Genomic DNA, 19,460 nt, shown 5'->3' on the forward strand with positions numbered 1-19,460 from the left:
CATCCGAAAAGCTTTTCTCTTCCCTCCCCAGTTCGGAAAGGTACTCCAGAAGGGGACGCGCCCTTAGACGAAGGTTCTTCTGCATATTTCCACCAGCCAAAAGAACCAGAATTTCCTGGTCGAGTTCCAAATAAACCATATTATATTCACTTTTCAGACTTGATGCCGCACCGCTTCCCACAATGATCAGACGCCTAAAGAACCCTACTAACCCAAAGTTGGGAGAAATGTTAATTGGGTGAAGAATGTCCGAGTAGACTCTTCCGCTGTGGGACATCCCATTGAGATGTATATCAGGCCTGGGAAATGCAGATTTCTTGAGAAAATAAACCACTCTTTCGACTCCCATTGTTTCTGTTCTGCAGGACATCAGGACTATTTCCTCTATGAGCTGTGCCAGCTGCCACCTGGGCCTTTCGGGGCTCGGAGGAAGGGCTTTCTAGCCCAACTGTCGCGGCTTAGTACTCGATCTGCTCCTAGCACAGTGACTGATCCCCAGACGGCACTAGCTCTCTCTGAATTTGCGCAGGGAAGGGGGCCACATCCCACTCTCTGCAGGTCTTGCGGGGAGGACCCCCGTGATGGCGGCGCTAAGGAGGAAAGGAAAGCAGACAGTCGCTGGAGCCGGTGGCAAGAACTCAGCAGCTTGCTCTTCGCCAGGCCAGAGGGGGTCAGATTCTTCATGTTACTTTTGAAGAGTCTAGCTGGGCCCCGGGCGTTTCTAAAATTCAATTATCCTCACCCCGTAATTACAGTGCTGCAGTGGGTATGGGGGCAGCGGTGATATTCCTCTCATTTATTTTCCAAGTGATTTCAAAGTAATGATATCTCTTGCAGAATTTTCCTCAGAGCCCCTTCATCTTTGTAATAACCCTATTTCTCTCTTGGTTAAACTTGGTGCTTTCCAGACATTATGTCATCCGTTTGGGACTCTCGTCCCACTGTAGTGGGCCGTCAGAAAGGGGCCAATCCCCACCACACCTTTTGTTGAAGCACTGGAAAAGGAGTGAGAAGTCCACCAAGAGATAAAGTGAAATAAGCATGCTTCCAACACAGAGCTCTGAAGGGTATGAAGCCCGTAAACACGTATCCTATAGGACTGCTAATCTCTTAAAACCAAAGTTGGAGAGCAATCCCATGGCTTTTCCAGGCTAGTTGTCAATACTGTCCACAGGAGAACTAGGCACCCTTCAAGGAGATTGCTGGGCAGAGAGGGGGCAGGACCAGACACCCCACCACCGGGCCTATCATGGCGTTCTGACTTGTTTTCAACCACACTAAAGGTGGAGCTGTCAAAGTCCACATAGGCAAGCAGAGCTGATAAGCTATCAGTAATCCATTAGGGAATACAATTAATTATTAACAAAAGGTCTTACTCTCCATATCTTTCCACGCACAAAATTCTTTAGGTATCCCCTAAATCCTTCCTTGTTGCTGGGTAGTTCTCAGTTTCTCATTCCTGGTGCCAGGCTTGGAGACCCACTTCTCTCTGCTCTCCACATTATTATTATTATTATTATTTCGAGACAGAGTCTCACTCTGTAGCCCAGGCTGGAGTGCAGTGGCGCAATCGCAGCTTACTGTAACCACCCCCTCCCAGGTTCAAGTGGTTCTCCTGCCACAGCCTCCTGAGTAGCTGGGATTACAGGCACCCGCCACCCTGCCTGGCTAATATTTGTATTTTTACTAGAGACATGGTTTCACCATGTTGGCCAGGCTGATCCCGAACTCCAAGCTCAAATGATCTGCCCACCTCGGCCTCCCAAAGTGCTGGGATTACAGGCGTGAGCCACTGCACCCGGCCTCTGCTCTCCACTTTTTCCTCTCATTACCCATTTTCACTTGTCAAAATTCTAACTCCCCAAAGTCACCTCTCATCTGCAAACTTCTGGATTTTTCTGAATCCAGAAGTTTGAACTACCCTTTCATATTTTTTGACTGTAACCCACATTAAAAACATTTAACACTGCAACTCCAATATAAATAACAATATAGCAAACAAAAATTTCACAAAATAGGCCTGACCGCCGCCATCATGGGTCGCATGCATGCTCCCGGGAAGGGCCTGTCCCAGTCAGCTTTGCCCTATCGACGCAGCCTCCCCACTTGGTTGAAGTTGATATCTGACGATGTGAAGGAGCAGATTTACAAACTGGCCACGAAGGGCCTGACTCCTTCACAAATTGGTGTGATCCTGAGAGATTCACATGGTGTTGCACAAGTACGTTTTGTGACAGGCAATAAAATCTTAAGAATTCTTAAGTCTAAGGGACTTGCTCCTGATCTTCCTGAAGATCTCTACCATTTAATTAAGAAAGCAGTTGCTGTTCGAAAGCATCTTGAGAGGAACAGAAAGGATAAGGATGCTAAATTCCGTCTGATTCTGATAGAGAGCCGGATTCACCGTTTGGCTCGATATTATAAGACCAAGCGAGTCCTCCCTCCCAATTGGAAATATGAATCATCTACAGCCTCTGCCCTGGTCGCATAAATTTGTCTGTGTACTCAAGCAATAAAATGATTGTTTAAAAAAAAAATTCACAAAATATCCATAAAGAAATGCATTGCAATGATATTTTGTTATAGTTCAATTTTTTTTTTAAATGGTAACAAACCCACTAAGTTGACTTCATGACCATTATTAGGTTGTAATCCACAGAATTAAAACTTTATATGGTTTATGGTATTTATATTTTTTCCCTTAAAATTATTTCACTTTGCCAGGCACAGTGGCTCACGCCTGTAATCTCAGCACTTCAGGAGGTTGAGGCAGGCGGATGACCTGAGGTTGGGAGTTAGAGACCACCCTGACCAACATGGAGAAACCCCGTCTCTACTAAAAATACAAAATTATCCAGGTGTGGTGGCACATGCCTGTAATCCCAGCTGCTTGGGAGGCTGAGGCAGGAGAATTGCTTGAACCCAGGAGGCGGAGGTTGTGATGAGCTGGAGATCACACCATTGCACTCCAGCCTGGGCAACAAAAGTGAAACTCCGTCTCAAAAAAAAAAAAAAGTATTTCACTTTAATCTCCAACTAGACCTTAATCTGCCTTGATTACATGAGATTTCCCTATATACCTGTATCTCCTAATGTAACATCTTGCACATAACAGAGTCTCAATAAATATTTGCTGGATGAATGAACGGGCTGGCTCACTAAAAGTTTGGTGTTGGGCAATATTTAAGGGAACCTAGCGCAAAAATCTGACATTTTCATTGCTACTGTTTCGCTTCTGACAAGACACCACAGCTACCTGCCAAAAGATACATAGCCAGATTTCCCGTAGCTGAGGTGAACAGAACAGCCTTGGGAAATAAGCCAGAGAAATGAGATTCCAGCCCTGATTGTGCAGAGAGCGGGCTGGGGACTCCAGATGAAAGCCTCGGTGCGGTTTGTGGTGACGAGGTAAGCAACTTGATCAGGTGGATGGAGCAAAATCCCTCTGCACCCCAGGTCTTAGGCCAGCTTTTCTTTTTTCTTTCTTTTTTTTTGAGATGGAGTTTCACTCTTGTTGCCCAGGCTGGAGTGCAATGGCATGATCTCTGCTTACTGCAACCTCCACCTCCGGGTTCAAATGATTCTCCTGCTTCAACCTCCCGAGTAGCTGTGATTACAGGTGCATGCCACCACGCCTGCCTAATTTTTGTATTTTTAGTAGAGATGGATTTTTGCCGTGTTGACCAGGCTGGTCTCAAACTCCAGACCTCAGGCAATCCGCCCACCCTGGCCTCCCAAAATGCTGGAATTATAGGCGTGAGCCACCGTGCTGGCCTTAGGCCCGCTTTTCTTAGTCTGTCTGGAGGTCAGTGACCAGATTTCTCTGGTACTTTCTCAGGGGAAAATGAATTTTCTGTTTTGGGATGGCTTAACAAATTTAAGAGGATTGGAAGGAATGTGAAGGTTCTATTCAACCCCAAATCATGTCAGAGGACTCAAGTACTAGCTCCCTGCATTGTCAGCTGAAAGAGAACAGCTTTAGAGGCCTCAATTGTTCATTTCTGTTGTCATCTGATGGTTTTGACACACAAAAAAAGACAACTGGGAAAAGTACTTGGTTTAGTAAGCTATAGAAATCTGTGCATTTTAGCTAAGTTGTCTAATTTTTTGGTAAACAACTGTTCATAGTATTCCCTTATAGTATATATATTTTTTATTCCCTATAAGTTTGGTAGCAATATGCCCTCTTTCATTCCTGATTTTGGTAATTTGAGTCTTTTTTCTCTGTCATTCTAGCTAAAGGTTTGCCCAATTTGCTAATATTTTCAAAGAATCAACTTGTTTTGTTGATTTTCTCTATTGGTTTTCTGTTCTTCATTTCATTAATTTCTGTCCTGATCTTTATTTTAAAATATTATTTTGTCCTCACCTGTGAATGAATGTTTAGTTGGGAATACAATTCCAAGTTTACAGTTGCAATTTTTTTTTTTTTTGAGATGGAGTCTCGCTCTGTTATCCAGGCTGGAGTGCAGTGGCACAATCTTGGCTCACTGCAACCTCTGCCTCCTGGGTTCAAGTGATTCTTCTGCCTCAGCCTCCGGAATAGCTGGGATTACAGGTGCACGCCAACACACTCGGCTAATTTTTGTATTTTCAGTAGAGACGGGATTTCACCACGTTGGCCAGGCTGGTCTTGAACTCCTGACCTCAGGTGATCTGCCCACCTTGGCCTCCCAAAGTGCTGGGATTACAGGCATGTGCCACTGCGCCCGGCCTACAGTTGCATTTTAAAATTTCTATTCCTCTTGTCTTAAGGCATCTACTGTGGTTCAGGAAGTATATGCTGGTGGTTTGACTTTCTTTGTAAGCAATCTCTCTAACTTCTGGTTGGTTTTCTCTAACTGACAAATAATAATTGTACATATTTATGGGGTACAATGTGATGTTTGGATACCTGTATACATTGTGGAATGATCAGATCTGGGTACTTAGCATATCTATCATCTCAAATATATATATATTATATATATATTATATATACATATTCTTTTTTGCCTTGTCTTTGTCAGGCTATTCCTTTAAAAAAAAATTCATTCCTTTGTAGTGGGAACATTTAAAATTCTTTTCACTATTTTAAAACATACAGTATTAGGTGGGGCGTGGTGGCTTACGCCTGTAATCCCAGCATTTTGGGAGGCCGAAGTGGGTGGATCACCTGAGGTCGGGAGTTCAAGACGAGCCTGACCAACATGGAGAAACTCCGTCTCTACTAAAAATACAAAATTAGCCAGGTATGGTGGCGCATGCCTGTAATCCCAGCTACTTGGGAGGCTGAAGCAGGAGAATTGCTTGAACCCGGGAGGCGGAGGTTGCAGTGAGCCAAGATCGCGCCATTGCATTCCAGCCTGGGCAAAAAGAGCGAAACTCCATCTAAACAAACAAACAAACAAAATATACAGTATTAACTACAGTCACTGTGCTGTGCAATGGAACACTAGCACTTATTCTTCCTAACTGTAACTTTATACCCATTGACCAATGTCTCCCCTTTTCCCCGTCAACCTCCCTCTACCCCCACCCAGTATCTGGTAACTCCCTTTCTATCTCTACTTCTATAAGTTTGACTTTTTTAGATTCCACATACAAGTGAGATCATATGGTATTTGTCTCTCTGTGCCTGGCTTATTTCACTTAACATAATGTCCTCTAAGTTCATTCAGGTTGTCACGAGTGACCGAATGTCCTGTTTTTTATTTAAGGCAGAATAGTATTTCATTGTGTAAATGTGCCACATTTTAAAAATCCATTCATCTGTTGATGGACACTTAGGTTATTTCCATATCTTGGCTATTGTGAGTGCTGCAATGAACATGGGAGTGCACATATCTCTTTGGCATACTGATTTCTTTCTTCTTCTTCTTCTTCTTCTTTTTTTTTTTTTTTTTGAGACGGAGTCTCGCTCTGCCCCCCAGGCTGGAATGCAGTGGCCAGGTCTCAGCTCACTGTAAGCTCCGCCTCCCGGGTTTACGCCATTCTCCTGCCTCAGCCTCCCGAGTAGCTGGGACTATAGGTGCCCGCCACCTCGCCCGGCTAGTTTTTTGTATTTTTTTTTAGTAGAGACGGGGTTTCACCGTGTTAGCCAGGATGGTCTCGATCTCCTGACCTCGTGATCCGCCCGTCTCGGCCTCCCAAAGTGCTGGGATTACAGGCTTGAGCTACCGCGCCCGGCCGCCTTTCTTCTTTTTGGAGACAGAGACTCGCTCTGTCACCCAGGCTGAAGTGTAGTGACACCATCTCGGCTCACTACAACCTCCGCCTCCAGGGTTCAAGCGATTCTCATGCCTCAGCCACCTGAGTAGCCGGGATTACAGGCGTGCAACACCGCACCCAGCTAATTTTTGTATTTTTAGTAGAGACAGGTTTTCAACAGGTTGGCCAGGCTGGTCTGGAACTCCTGGCCTCCAATGATCCACCCTCCTCGGCCTCCCAAAGTGCTGGAATTGCAGGTGTGAGTCACCACGCCCCACCCAGCATACTGATTTCAATTCCTTTGGGTATACACCCAATAGTGGAATTGCTGGATCATATCTGGCTGTTTTGTTTTCATGATTCTCAGTCTTTCATGTTCTATAGTTTCACTGTAGTTTATCTAGCAATGGATATGCTTTTTTTAAATTTTTTTTTTGAGACGGAGTTTCACTCTTGTTGCCCAGGCTGGAGTGCAATGGCGCAATCTCAGCTCGCCATAACCTCCACCTCCCCGGTTCAAGCGATTCTCCTGCCTCAGCCTCCCGAGTAGCTGGGATTACAGGCATGCACCACCACGTCTGGCTAATTTTTGTATTTTTAGTAGATACGGGATTTCTCCAGGAGGCTGGTCTCGAACTCCTGACCTCATGTGATCTGCCCACCTCAGCCTCCCAAAGGGATTACAGGTGTGAGCCACAGTGCCCAGCCATATATGCTTTTCTTTATCCCCAGTACGTTTCTTCAGTTGGATGATTTTTTTTTTTTTTTGAGATAAAGTCTCACTCTGTCACCCAGGCTGGAGTGCAGTGGTGCGATCACAGCTCACTGCATCCTTAACCTCCTGGGCTCAAGTGATCCTCCCACCTCAGCCTCTTGAGTACCTGGGACTACAGGCATATGCCACCATGCCTGGCTAATTTCTTATTTCTTTTGTAGAGACAGGGTTTCACCATGTTGTCCATGCTGGTCTAAAACTCCTGAGCTCAAGAGATCCACCCACCTTGGCCTCCCAAAGTGCTGGGATTACAGGTATAAGCCACCACACTGGCACATATCTTTCATTCTGGAAAATTCTCAGTCTTTGCATCTTCCATACTGTGTGCCACCCATTCTAACCTGCAGGAACTTCTCAGACACATGTTGGACCTGCTCATTCTCTCTGCTCTCTTCTCCTCCATAGGTCCTATTTATACCTCTTTGTGGGACAATCTAATGGACCGCATTGGTGTCCGCAAGGCTCTGGAGCTTTCACAATCTGGGCCAATCTTTATGTTAATTTTTCAGCTTGTGGCCCTTCAGCCTGCTGATAACAAAAATTCAGGCTACACACATCTGTACGTGGCCCAGGCTTGGGGATTTTTCATGGATGTCTTTTTCACCCTATCCATTTCCCTGTGGCTGCCCCAGCATGATTGGCACGGGGTTCTCTAGTCTCCTTCCAGCTTCCTGCTCTCTTCATGCAGGAGACTCAGCTGTAGCAATCCTGCACTTCGCAGGGGCTCAGGCTGTTATGTCCTGGCCCTACCTGGAATGAAACCAGAATCCTGGGAGCTGTGCTAGTACCACTCGGCTTCCCTTTCCTTCTTGTAATAAATATTAACCTTCCTCCCTCCCCCACTCCCTTCTCCTTTCTTCCCTGGTAAGTTTGTTATCGCTGATAAACCTACACTGACATATTACCCAGAGTCCACAGTTTATATCAGGGTTCACTTTTGGTGTACATTCCGTGGGATCAGATTCATAATGACATGTATTCACCATTACAGCATCACAGTGAATAGTTCCACTGCCCTAAAAATCCTTTGTTTCTGCTCATTCATCTCTCTCTCCACAATTGCTGATCCTTTTTTTTGAGACAGAGTTTTGTTCTTATCACCCAGGCTGGAGTGCAATGGCGTGATCTCAGCTCACTGCAACCTCCGCCTCCTGCCTCAAGCGATTCTCCTGCCTCAGCCTCCCGAGTGGCTAGAATTACAGGTGCCTGCCACCACACCCAGCTAATTTTTGTACTTTTAGTAGAGACGGGGTTTCACCATGTTGGCCAGGCTGGCCTCGAACTCCTGACCTCATGATTTGCTCACCTCAGCCTCCCAAAGTGCTGGGATTGCAGGTGTGAGCCACTGCACCTGGCCAAACTGCTGATCCTTTTACTATCTACGTACAAAGTTTTGCCTTTTCCACAATGTCATGTGTTGCAGTCACATATAGCCTTTCCAGATTGGCTTTTTCCAATTTAGTAATATACATTTAAGTTCCTCTGTGTCTTTCCATGACTTGATAGCTCCTTTCCTTTTAGTGCTGAATAATATTCCACTGTCGTGGTGCAGTTTATCCATTCACCTACTGAAGTACATCTTGGATGCTTCCAAGTTTTGGAAACGATGAATACAGCTGCTATGAATGTCCGTGTGCAGGCTTTTGTGTGGACATGAGTTTTCATCCCCTTTGGGTAAATAAACACCAAGGAGTATGACTGCTGCACCATGTGATAAGATTATGTATGTTGTTTTGTAATTGTTTACTTTTATTGAAAACTCTCTTCTCAAGTAGCTCTATCAGTTCCTGTGGCTCTGCAACCTCACCAGCATGTGGTGTTGTTAGTGTTTTGGATTTTGGCTATTCTACCAGGTATGGAATGGGTACCTTAAGTACCCAGTACTTAAGCAGTTCCCTAAGGATATATGATGTGGAGCATCTTTTCATACACTTATTTACCATCTGTGCATCTTTGGTGATGTCTGTACAGGTCTACTGCCGATTTTTTAAAAAAACTGACTAGTTTCCTTATTAAGTTTAAAGAGTTCTTTGTATATTTTGGATAACAATCCTTGATCAGATGTGTATTCTGCAAATATTTTCTTTCAGTCTGTGGCTTTTCTTCTCATGCTCTTGATGTTCCTCATTTTTTGAAAAAAAGAAAACTCTAGGCAGGAAAAGTTACTAAGTAACTCAGCTAGCCACAGAGCCAGAAAGAAAACCAGGGTCTTCTCTAATAATCCCAAGTCTCTAGAAAATTAATTTCAGGCTCAAATTTCAAGGTTTTAAAATACAGTCATTTCTAAAATTCCTTCATTTTCACACCATTCAACAAAACGCTGCCCAAGTAAAAGGACCCTGTCACACCGTACAGCAGTCCCTCCTTACCATGGTTTCATTTTCTGAGGTTTCAGTTGCCCTTGGTCAGCCAAAGTCCAAAACTATTAAATGGAAAATTCCAGAAATTCATGTTATAAATTGCAAACTGTTCTGAGTGTGATGAAACTTCACGTTGTCCCACTCCATCCCCCGGGAACATGAATCATGTCTGTCCAGAATATCCACACCAGTGATGCTACACATTAGTCACTTAATAGACATCCTGAGTTTCAGATTCAAATAACATAGTACCGTATATATAGGATTCAGTACTATCTGAGGTTTCAGGCAACCGCTGGGGGTATTCAAATGTATTCCCCATGGATAAGAGACTACTGCACAGAAATGAGGTTCTTTCTAGAATGAGTTCAGGAAGCACAGAGTTTCTAAATAAATAGGAGAACTGTAGTATTCTAAATAAATGTAGTGCTTAAGTGAGCAGCTAGGTGCTTTGGGAAGGTACTTGAAACTTTTAAATTTTTTGGATACATAGTAGTGGTACATATTTATGGCATACATGTGATATTCTGATACAAGCATATGATGTGTAAGAATCAAATCAGGGTAACTATCACTTCAAACATTTATCTTTTTTTTTTTTTTTTTTTTTGAGACAGAATCTTGCTCTGTCACCCAGGCTGGAGGGTGGTGGCACAATCTTGACTCACCACAACCTCTGCCTCCTAGGTTCAAGCAATCCTCCTGCTTTAGTCTCCTGAGTAGCTGGGACTATAGGCACACACCACCAAGCCTGGCCAAGTTTTGTATCTTTTGTAGAGTCAGGGTCTTGCTATGTTGCCCAGGCTGGTCTTGAAGTCCTGAGGTCAAATGATTTACCCACCTCAGCCTCCCAAAGTGCTGGGATTACAGGCATGGGCCATGGCACCTGGCTCATTTATCATCTCTTTGTGTTAGGGACATTCCAATTCCACTCCTGTATTTTGAAATGTACAATAAATTTTTGTTAACTATAGTTGCTCTACTGTGCCACTGAACACCGGATTTTATTCCTTCTAACAGGATTTTTGTACCCAGGGAAGGTATTTCAATGGTGACAGACACACAGTGAGGTATATGTAAAGAAGGGCAAGCGTTAAAAGAGTGGAGTGGTGAGGAGGCTGCCCTTGCAAGTGGACGTACTCTGGCTCTCACCAGGGTAACAGAAATTGTCTGATGGGAAAAGAGAGCTAAAAGCACACACACACACACACACACACACACACACACACACACACAGAGTAAAAGTGCCTCATCTGTCCGAGAAGTGAGGCGGCTACTGTCTTTTTCAGTAAGTCTTCTTATCCAGCTCATGATGAAATTACCTGACTACTAACACTGGAGTTGTACCTTAAAGCAGAGTAATGAGTGTTTCTAGGAAGTGCTGCAGCTCTCTGAAGAAAAATAATTACATCAATATAATAATAAATAAATGACACTATTTCAAACACAACTACATATTGTTATACAAAGTTGTTTTTATTTCCCACCCCATGACCCAATCATTTGGCATTAAAACCGAAAAACAAGGCAAGAAAATCAAGAATAAAAGTGAAGAAATGTTTGTATTATAATGTATTCAACCATTTGTTCTGATTATCTAAGAGAAAAGACTATTAGGAAATCTGACTTCAACAGAAAATTCAAAATGCTTCCAAAGAAAATCAGAAAACTGATCTGTTTAGCCAGAGACCAGTGGTTCACAGTGTTTGATTCCGCGGTTTTTAAATTCCAGGTCCTTGTCTCACCCTAATGTCCCACACTCCAAATGAAACCAGAAGTGCACCAACAACACCCATCCCTCCTCAACCTCTGCTGAGCACCGCAACAAACTAAAAACATTCTTGGTATTATTCTTTTAAGGAAATATTTTTTCTTTTTTTCTATATGCTAATCTTCTTTATATCATTTCATTTTAGTATATGTGCTGCTGAAGTGAGCACATTTTAAGGATTTTTAAGCAAAAGTTTCTTTTCTCACACACAGTCATATAAAAGGGGTATTTCTGCTTTGTCCCCTCCCTGCCATCATACCAAAAAATAAGTAAGTACATAAATACAAATTAGAAAAGGTTAAATAAGACTGGCTTTTAAAACCCAATAAAGCAAGATGAGACAGAACTAGGCCTGAAGGGACTGGGAGAAGATTCTAAAATGCAAAGGGGGAAAAAAACCAGAAAAAAATGGCTTTCCAAAAACACTGAAACCCATGGTATGTGACAACTTTCTAAACCGTCTGGACTTTGGTAGGAGTGTCACGTTTTCCAAAGCTGACTTCTGGAAATCTTAACCTGGATTCAGAAAAATTCCAGCAAAGTGAGCCAACAGCCAGGAAGAGATTATTTTGCAAGGGAAAGGGGGTCATTCTATTTACAAACATATATAAATAGAAATAAAGGCCACATACCTGGGAGAAAAGCTCACTAAAAACTCCCACACCAACCTGAACTTTCCTAGCTGCTAGATTTTTTCCACCTGTTAAAAAACTAAAAATTACTGAAGACCAGGCACAAAGCACAAAAGAGCATGCGTATATTTGGGGGAGGAAGAAATCGACATGGTATGCTGGAAAGTTACCAAAAGCCACGGAAAAAGCTTCATCTGCACTCTTTCAAGAGGCCAAGGGAAGCCATTTTCAAATCCAACTCAAGTCACAGGACATCATCAATTCAATCCCCAGAGAGGATTTAGTCAGCAAGGACCTACCTATGCCACAAACTGATTTTACTACACGCCTTGCACACCTGCCAGTAATAACAGTTATCTACTTGAAAACTTTGCTTCACAGACCTTCCACCTTTCCCAGTTGCCTGAGTTATTCTCTTTAGGAAACATGCAATGACTTCATTAATTATCATCTCTGGCTCCAGAAATGGGAACCACTTAGTGGGCACAGCTTAGAAGTATAATGGCTGCTTCTTCAGGTTTCTGCAGCTCATGTTGGCCTTTTTTTTTTTTTTTTTTTTTGAGACAGAGTCTTGCTCTGTCACCAGGCTGGAGTGCAGTGGCGCAATCTCGGCTCACCGAAACCTCCACCTCCCGGGTTCAAGCGACTCCCCTGCCTCAGCCTCCTGAGTAGCTGGGACTACAGGCGTGCACCACCACGCCCGGCTAATTTTTTTGTATTTTAGTAGAGATGGGGTTTCACCACGTTGGCCAGGATGGTCTTTATCTCCTGACCTCATGATCCACCCACCTCGGCCTCCCAAAGTGCTTGGACTACAGGCATGAACCACCGCGCCTGGCCTGGAGGCTCGTAATGGTCCCCCAGAGTCACCTGCTCTACCTGCAGAGCGGCAGTACTACCGTAACTTGCTCTACATAGACAACAAGGCCATTTTCAGCTGTTACTTAGAAACTTACTTCTTGGCAATATTAGCTTTAAAAGATAAAAAAGAAATCTTATTCTACAGGGTTGGAGAAAGGGAAAATAACACAAAAGCACACTTCAGTCTCCGTTGATTCTGCAATAGTCACAGCTGAGTTCAGAGGCTGCCTTTCTTCTCACCAGCCCATCTCCAGGCTGTGCAGTCACAGGAAGAACAGGTTCTCGCACAGCTGGATGGCTGGTTCATGATGCAGGATGTGTCCTGACAGGAAAGCTAGCTTGTGGGCATATTTGCAAGGAGCTGGAACTCTGATGGTGCCAGGCCAATTCCAGTACATGTGGCACAGTTTGAAAGTCAGCCTGTAGGCCAAGAAGAAAATATAATTCTCATCATCCTCCACCTTGAATTTGTGGCATGCAATACAATACAATACCCACAGGGATATGACACAGAGCACACCTTCCTGAAAACTGGGGAGCAGAGGAATACATGATGCAGCCTTTTAGAATCATTATTTTTAAGTGGACTTGTTTCTATTCCTACTATTCATGAGTCAGACGACATGGGTAAATCTTCTCAATGTAGGCATTTCCCAGTTTTTTATGTTTTGTTTTGTTTTGTTTTAAGACGGAGTCTTGCTCTGTTGCCCAGGCTGGAGTGCAATGGCGCAATCTCGGCTCACTGCAACCTCCTCCTCCCGGGTTCAAGCAATTCTCCTACCTCAGCCTCCCGAGTAGCTGGGATTACAGGCATGCGCCACCACGCCCAGCTAATTTTCTATTTTAGTAGAGATGGGGTGAGGGGTTTGCCATGTTGGTCAGGCTGGTCTCAAACTCCTGGCCTCAGGTGATCCGCCCGCCTCAACCTCCCAAAGTGCTGGGATTACAGGCAAGAGCCACTGCACCCAGCCTCCTGTTTTTATAGGAACAGGAGGAAAACAAAGAGAAAATATTTCTTGTTTACAAGAAAAGGCTGGAGAAAGGTAAGTACCCTAGTGGAGTATTTATATAATCTGAACTCAATGACGTTGGGTCTCAAGTCTGGCTGTATATCATAATCGCCTGGAACAGATTTAAAAAATACAGATGCCTCAGAATATTTGGGGGGAAGCCTGGCATCAATATTTTTTAAAGCTCTTTAAGTAAAAGTAATTTTAATATAAAACCAGGATTTCTAATCACTCCTCAAAAAGACACCAGTATTGTTACAGATATGAAGAAGAAAGTCAAGAGGTAAATATATTTGGGGCTGAACAGTGAACCCATCTTAGCTAGCACGCTGGAATTATTTAAGAAAGAGAAAGAGTAAGTTACTGACGGGCCCACCTCTGCATATGATCAGGGCTCAGGTTTGCGGTGTTGAGAACACAGACATAATGCGTAGGAATGCCACAGCCCTGCCGTACATGATGGGCAAGAAGGTAGAAATCCACCCTAGGAAGGAAAAACCACAAATCAGTGATATGGTCGGATTCGGCCAGACAGAGCTGGCAAAGATCCTGGAGATCATTCTAGTTCCTTCAACTAAGGCTCAGAGAGGTCAAATGATTGGACCAAGGACACAGAGGCCAGGCCAGTATTAGAACCCAGGTCTCCTGATTCAAGAGGCTACTGAAGAATGGTGGTGGTGGTAGCAGGCTGGGTGCAGTGACTCACACCTGTAATCCTAGCACTTTGGAAGGCTGAGGCAGGCAGATTGCTTGAGCCCGGGAGTTCAAGACCAGTCTGGGCAACATGGCAAGACACTATCTCTACAAAAAATAAAAAAATTAGTTGGGCATATGCCTATTGTCCCAGCTACTCAGGAGGCTGAGGTGGAAGGATCACCTGGGCCTAAGGAGGTTGAGGCTGCAGTAAGCTGAGATCACATCATTGCACTCCAGCCTGGACAACAAAGAGAGACCCTGCCTCAAAAGGAAAAAAAAAAAAAAAATGGTGGTAGAAACTCCCTTATCTACCTTTAGAAGTTAAGCATACACTATCTTAGCAAAACAATGCATGTTCAACTTTACACTTAAGAGGTAAAAGCTTTCTTGTTTTTAAATCTTTTTTTGTTTTGAAACAAATCTCTCTCTATTGCCCAGGCTGGATTACAGTAGCCTGATCTGAGCTTACTGCAACCTCTGCCTCCTGGGTTCAAGCAATTCTCCTGTCTCAATCTCCTGAGTAGCTGGGATTATAGGCATACACCATCACACCTGGTTAATTTTTGTATTTTCAGTGGACAGGGTTTTGCCATGTTGGCCAGGCTGGTCTTGAACTCCTGACCTCAGGTGATCTACCTGCCTCGGCCTCCCAAAGTGTTGGGATTACAGGTGTGAGCCACCGTGCCAGGCCCTTAAATATTTTTTAAAGCTTCATTCTTTTAATGGTAGCATCTCTGAGATTCTAGTCCACACCTCTCCAGGAAACCTCCCCATTCCAATACTCAGGAAAGCGATAACATCTCCAACTTATTCTTCCTCCAATACTACATATTTTACTCACTTACCACTCACAGCTTGTTATTGTATGATCTACCACAGTTCCAGGAGTAGGAGTCACAAAGTGCTGAGGAGCAGCCAGATATAGATTAGTACTGATTTTCTTCTGAACTACAAACACCACCATCTTGGGCTGATAATTCTCAAAAGCCTCAAAACACTTCTGTAGTTGAGGAATCTCATAGTTGGCAACTGTCTTCAGTTGGCCATCAGACACTCCATCACGGTATACCACAATCTTCTCTGGTAGACAGTGGTTCACCTGAAATGACAGCCAGGATGTGGTGACTCACAGGGCCCTCAGGCTACGGACCACAGTCAGTGACAGGCCCACTCACATTGTGCAACCTGGAATCAGGGCAGATCCTTTTGCAGTTAGTCTCAAAGCTACTGTGCCTAGAGGGCAGGGAAAAAAAGCTTCTGATCATTTTTAGACTTCCTTGGGGTAGTAAAACACGCCTGGTGCAGCAAAGGTGTTATAAAACATGAAAGCAAAACAAGCAAGTTATGAGTCACATGCATACGGCTTATCCACAAACAATGCAAACAAGTTCAAAGGAATGGTGAGAAAACTACAGGCTGAATCAATTTTCCTTCTACTTGGATTTAACACTAATAACTGTCTGGGCAAAGAATAAGGTAAAAGTGTTACAGAAATTCTAACATAAGACCACATATGCCACAGATTCGCCGCCATCAGATTTTTACCTATTGGCAACATTTCAAGTTGCCAATGGGTAAAAGGACCTTTACTAAGTATTATCCTACAACCTGGTATGCTGTGAAACATTTGTACTGGAACTAAGTAATGAGCAAACAGCTAGATATGTGAATTGTCTATGGGTCCAAATTAAATTAAATGCTTGCTTGAATCAATTTGAAGAATACTTTTTTTCCCCACTTAGGGAATATAATTGTGTTCTAGTTGTGTTCAACTTCTTTTTTCTTTTTTTTGAGACGGAGTCTGGCTCTGTCGCCCAGGCTGGAGTGCAGTGGCGTGATCTCGGCTCACTGCAAGCTCCGCCTCTCAGGTTTACGCCATTCTCCTGCCTCAGCCTCCAGAGTAGCTGGACTACAGGCGCCCGCCACTATGCCCGGCTAATTTTTTGTATTTTTAGTAGAGACGGGATTTCACTGTGTTAGCCAGGATGGTCTCGATCTCCTGACCTCATGATCCACCAGCCTTGGCCTCCCAAAGTGCTGGGATTACAGGCGTGAGCCACCGCGCCCGGCAGGTGTTCAACTTCAATAATTCAAGAAGGGCCAGGCACGGTGGCTCACGCCTGTAATCCCACTACGTTGGGAGGCCAAGGTGGGTGGATTACCTGAGGTCAGGAGTTCAAGACCAGCCTGGCCAACATGCTGAAATCCCATCTCTACTAAAAATACAAAAAGTAGGAGGGCATGGTGGCGAGCACCGTAATCCCAGCTACTTGGGAGGCTGAGGCAGGAGAATCACTTGAATGCAGGAGGCGGAGGTTGCAGCAAGCTGAGATTGTAACAAGAGCGAAACTCCATCTTGAAAAAAAATAAAATAAAATAAATTCAGGAGGATAAGTTCAGTTCAACTTAAAATGGAAGTTCTCTTTAAAAGTGCCTTAATTTAATTTGGTTTTCATTCTAGTGGAGTGTGGTTCATTCTAAGTTTGTGTTCACGCTTACCCTCAAAAACCTAAATTATGGGCTGGGCATGAGTGGCTCACGCCTGTAATCCCAGCACTCTGGGAGACCAAGGTGGGTGGATCACCTGAGGTCAGGAGTTCAAGACCACCCTAGCCAACATGGTGAAACTCTCGTCTCTACTAAAAATACAAAAATTAGCCAGGTGTGGTGGTGCACACCTATAGTCTCAGCTACTCAGGGGGCTGAGGCAGGAGAATTGCTTGAATCTGGGAGGTGGAGGTTGCAGTGAGCCGAGATTGCACCACTGCACTCCAGCCTGGGTGACACAGCGAGATTCTGTCTCAAAAAATACAAAAACAAAAACAAACAAAAAAAACCACCTAAAAACCTAAATTATGAATTAGGTTTAGATATAAATTACATATATGTATGCACAGGTTACACTACATGAAAATGTGATTTCCAAGAATACTTTTAAAAAATAAGCACTTAGAATCCCTTTAAAAAGTTCTGAGTTTCAATTTTTTCTTTTTTTTTAAATAATTGAGGTCTCACTCTGTTGCTCAGGTTAGACTGCAGTGGTGCAATGATAGCCACTGCAGCTTCAAACTCCTAAGCTCAAAAGATTCTCCTGCCTCAGCCTGTCAAGTAGTTGGAACTACAGGTGCTTGTCACTATGCCAGTTAATTAAATCAATTAATTTTTTTTGAAACAGAGTCTCGCTCTGTTGCCCAGGCTGGAGTGCAGTGATGCAATCTTGACTTACTGAAATCTCTGCCTCCCAGGTTCATGCAATTCTTGGTCCTCAGCCTCTCAAGTAGCCGAGACTAGCTGGGACTACAGGTGTGCACCACCATGCCTGGCTAATTTTTGTATTCTTAGCAGAGACGGGGTTTTGCCATGTTGGGCAGGCTGGTCTCAAACTCCTGACCTCAGGTCATCCGCTTACCTTGGCCTCCCAAAGTGCTGGGATTACAAGCGTGAGCTACTGCGCCCAACCTAATTTCATTTTAAAACATTTAGAACTTTGGGAGGCCGAGACGGGCGAATCACGAGGTCAGGAGATCGAGACCATCCTGGCTAACACACAGTGAAGCCCCGCCTCTACTAAAAATATGAAAAAATTAGCCGGGCATGGTGGCTGGTGCCTGTAGTCCCAGCTACTTGGGAGGCTGAGGAGGGAGAATGGCGTGAATCCGGGAGGTGGAGCTTGCAGTCAGCCAAGATCGCGCCACTGCACTCCACCTGGGCCACAGAGCGAGACTCCGTCTCAAAAACAACAACAACAACAACAACAACAACAACAACAACAACAACAACAAAACATTTAGAGACAGGGTCTCACTATGTTGCCCAGGCTGGTCTCAAACTCCTGGCCTCAGGTGATCCTCCTCCCTCAGCCTCCCAAAGTGTTGAGATTACAGGAAGGAGCCACCACTTCTGGCCCAGAATTTCAAATATTTTATTAATGACCCCCTTTCCTAAGAAGCCTCAAGCATTACAAGTATGTAATTCATCCTCACAGTCTCAGATTGCCCCAGTTTATGATACCTTTATTTTTTTTGAGACGGGGTGTCACTGTCTTGCCCAGGCTGGAGTGCAGTGGCATCCTCTCTGCTCACTGCAACCTCCACCTCCCGGGCTCAAGCCATCCCTCCTGCCTCAGCCTCCGGAGTAGCTGGGACTATAAGTGTGTGCCACCATGCCTAGCTAACTTTTGTATTTTTTGTAGAGACAGAGGTTTCACCATGTTGCCCAGGCTAGTCTCGAACTCCTGGACTCAGTGATATGCCTGCCTTGGCCTTCCAAAGTGCTCAGATTACAGGTGTGAGATACCACACCTGACCTGTAGTACCTTTAAAAAAATTTTTTGGCTTTCCAGCATCTACTCCATCTTTTCTCGGTAATAGCACTTGAGTTTCCTCCTGTCTGGTGGGACTATTAGTCAGTGTGCCCTAACCCAACCCAAGGCTTCCCAACCTGTCAGCACTACTGACATCTGTCGGTGGATAATTCTTCATCCTAGAGGGCTGTCCTGTGCACTGCAGAATCCACATTTAACATCATCCCTGGCCTCTATCCACTAAATGCCAGGAGCAATCTCTCACCCTTATAACTAAAAATGCCTTTATATATCACCCGCTGGGAGGACAAAATTGCTCCCAGTTGAGAACCACTTCACTAACCAAAGGATGTGTAGATGACTCAAGCCACACCAACAGACTGCTCCTCCCCTGCTCTTCATCTTGAGTAGGGAATGGAAAACACTGGAATTTGGCCCTTCAGTGGCAGTGCCCCTTCAGGCCCCTGCTTCTGAAACCCCAGGAGTTAGCCTGAATCATGCCCATTTTCCAGCCTGTGGCTCCACCTTCTCACCAATCCTCTGAGACTCTGCAGGATCTTGCCAATTTCTATTCTGCTCAAATTACCAGTTCCTGTTAATTCCCAGACTCCTAACTGACTCGCTGTGTTAAAAGGTAGATAACCCAGGAGCTCAGATCTGGAAGAAACCCCTCATTTGACAGACAAGGAAACAGAGCGTACACTGGATTTGGGATCAGGAGACCTTGGGACTGAGTCTGACTCTGCTGCTCCTTTAGCTATGACCTTCAGGACTCAGTTTCTTCAGCTGAGAAGTGAAGAAAAATGATCACCTCATCTTCTCAGGGTTGTTAAAAGGGATAACGTAAAATCTTAATATATATA

The 19,460-nt window shown here is 44.3% G+C and overlaps 1 protein-coding gene and 1 pseudogene across 4 annotated transcripts in view; one reads left to right on the forward strand and one right to left on the reverse strand.

Annotated features, from left to right (window-relative positions):
- Window positions 1-2,021: 2,021 nt before the first annotated feature.
- LOC108540794 (40S ribosomal protein S13 pseudogene) lies at window positions 2,022-2,529 on the forward strand (annotated as a pseudogene). Its single transcript, XR_001888767.1, has one exon. The product of XR_001888767.1 is annotated as a 40S ribosomal protein S13 pseudogene (transcript).
- Window positions 2,530-10,606: 8,077 nt separating this feature from the next.
- LOC108540795 (piwi-like protein 2) overlaps window positions 10,607-19,460 on the reverse strand; it is a 59,732-nt gene continuing 50,878 nt past the window's right edge. For 2 of the 3 annotated variants that reach the window (XM_017890021.1, XM_017890022.1), the window contains 3 exons: window positions 15,140-15,393; window positions 13,975-14,082; window positions 12,288-13,008 (listed from right to left, as the gene is read on the reverse strand). In XM_017890021.1, the coding sequence (XP_017745510.1) occupies window positions 12,852-13,008; window positions 13,975-14,082; window positions 15,140-15,393 (519 nt within the window). In that variant the 3' untranslated portion in view covers window positions 12,288-12,851. Of the gene's footprint in view, window positions 13,009-13,974; window positions 14,083-15,139; window positions 15,394-19,460 lie in introns of all 3 variants that reach the window. The other variant, XM_017890020.1, reaches the window with a different exon arrangement.

Source organism: Rhinopithecus bieti, unplaced genomic scaffold (assembly GCF_001698545.2).
Source record: "Rhinopithecus bieti isolate Rb0 unplaced genomic scaffold, ASM169854v2 scaffold_20129, whole genome shotgun sequence".
NCBI classification, from domain to species: Eukaryota; Metazoa; Chordata; class Mammalia; order Primates; family Cercopithecidae; genus Rhinopithecus; species Rhinopithecus bieti.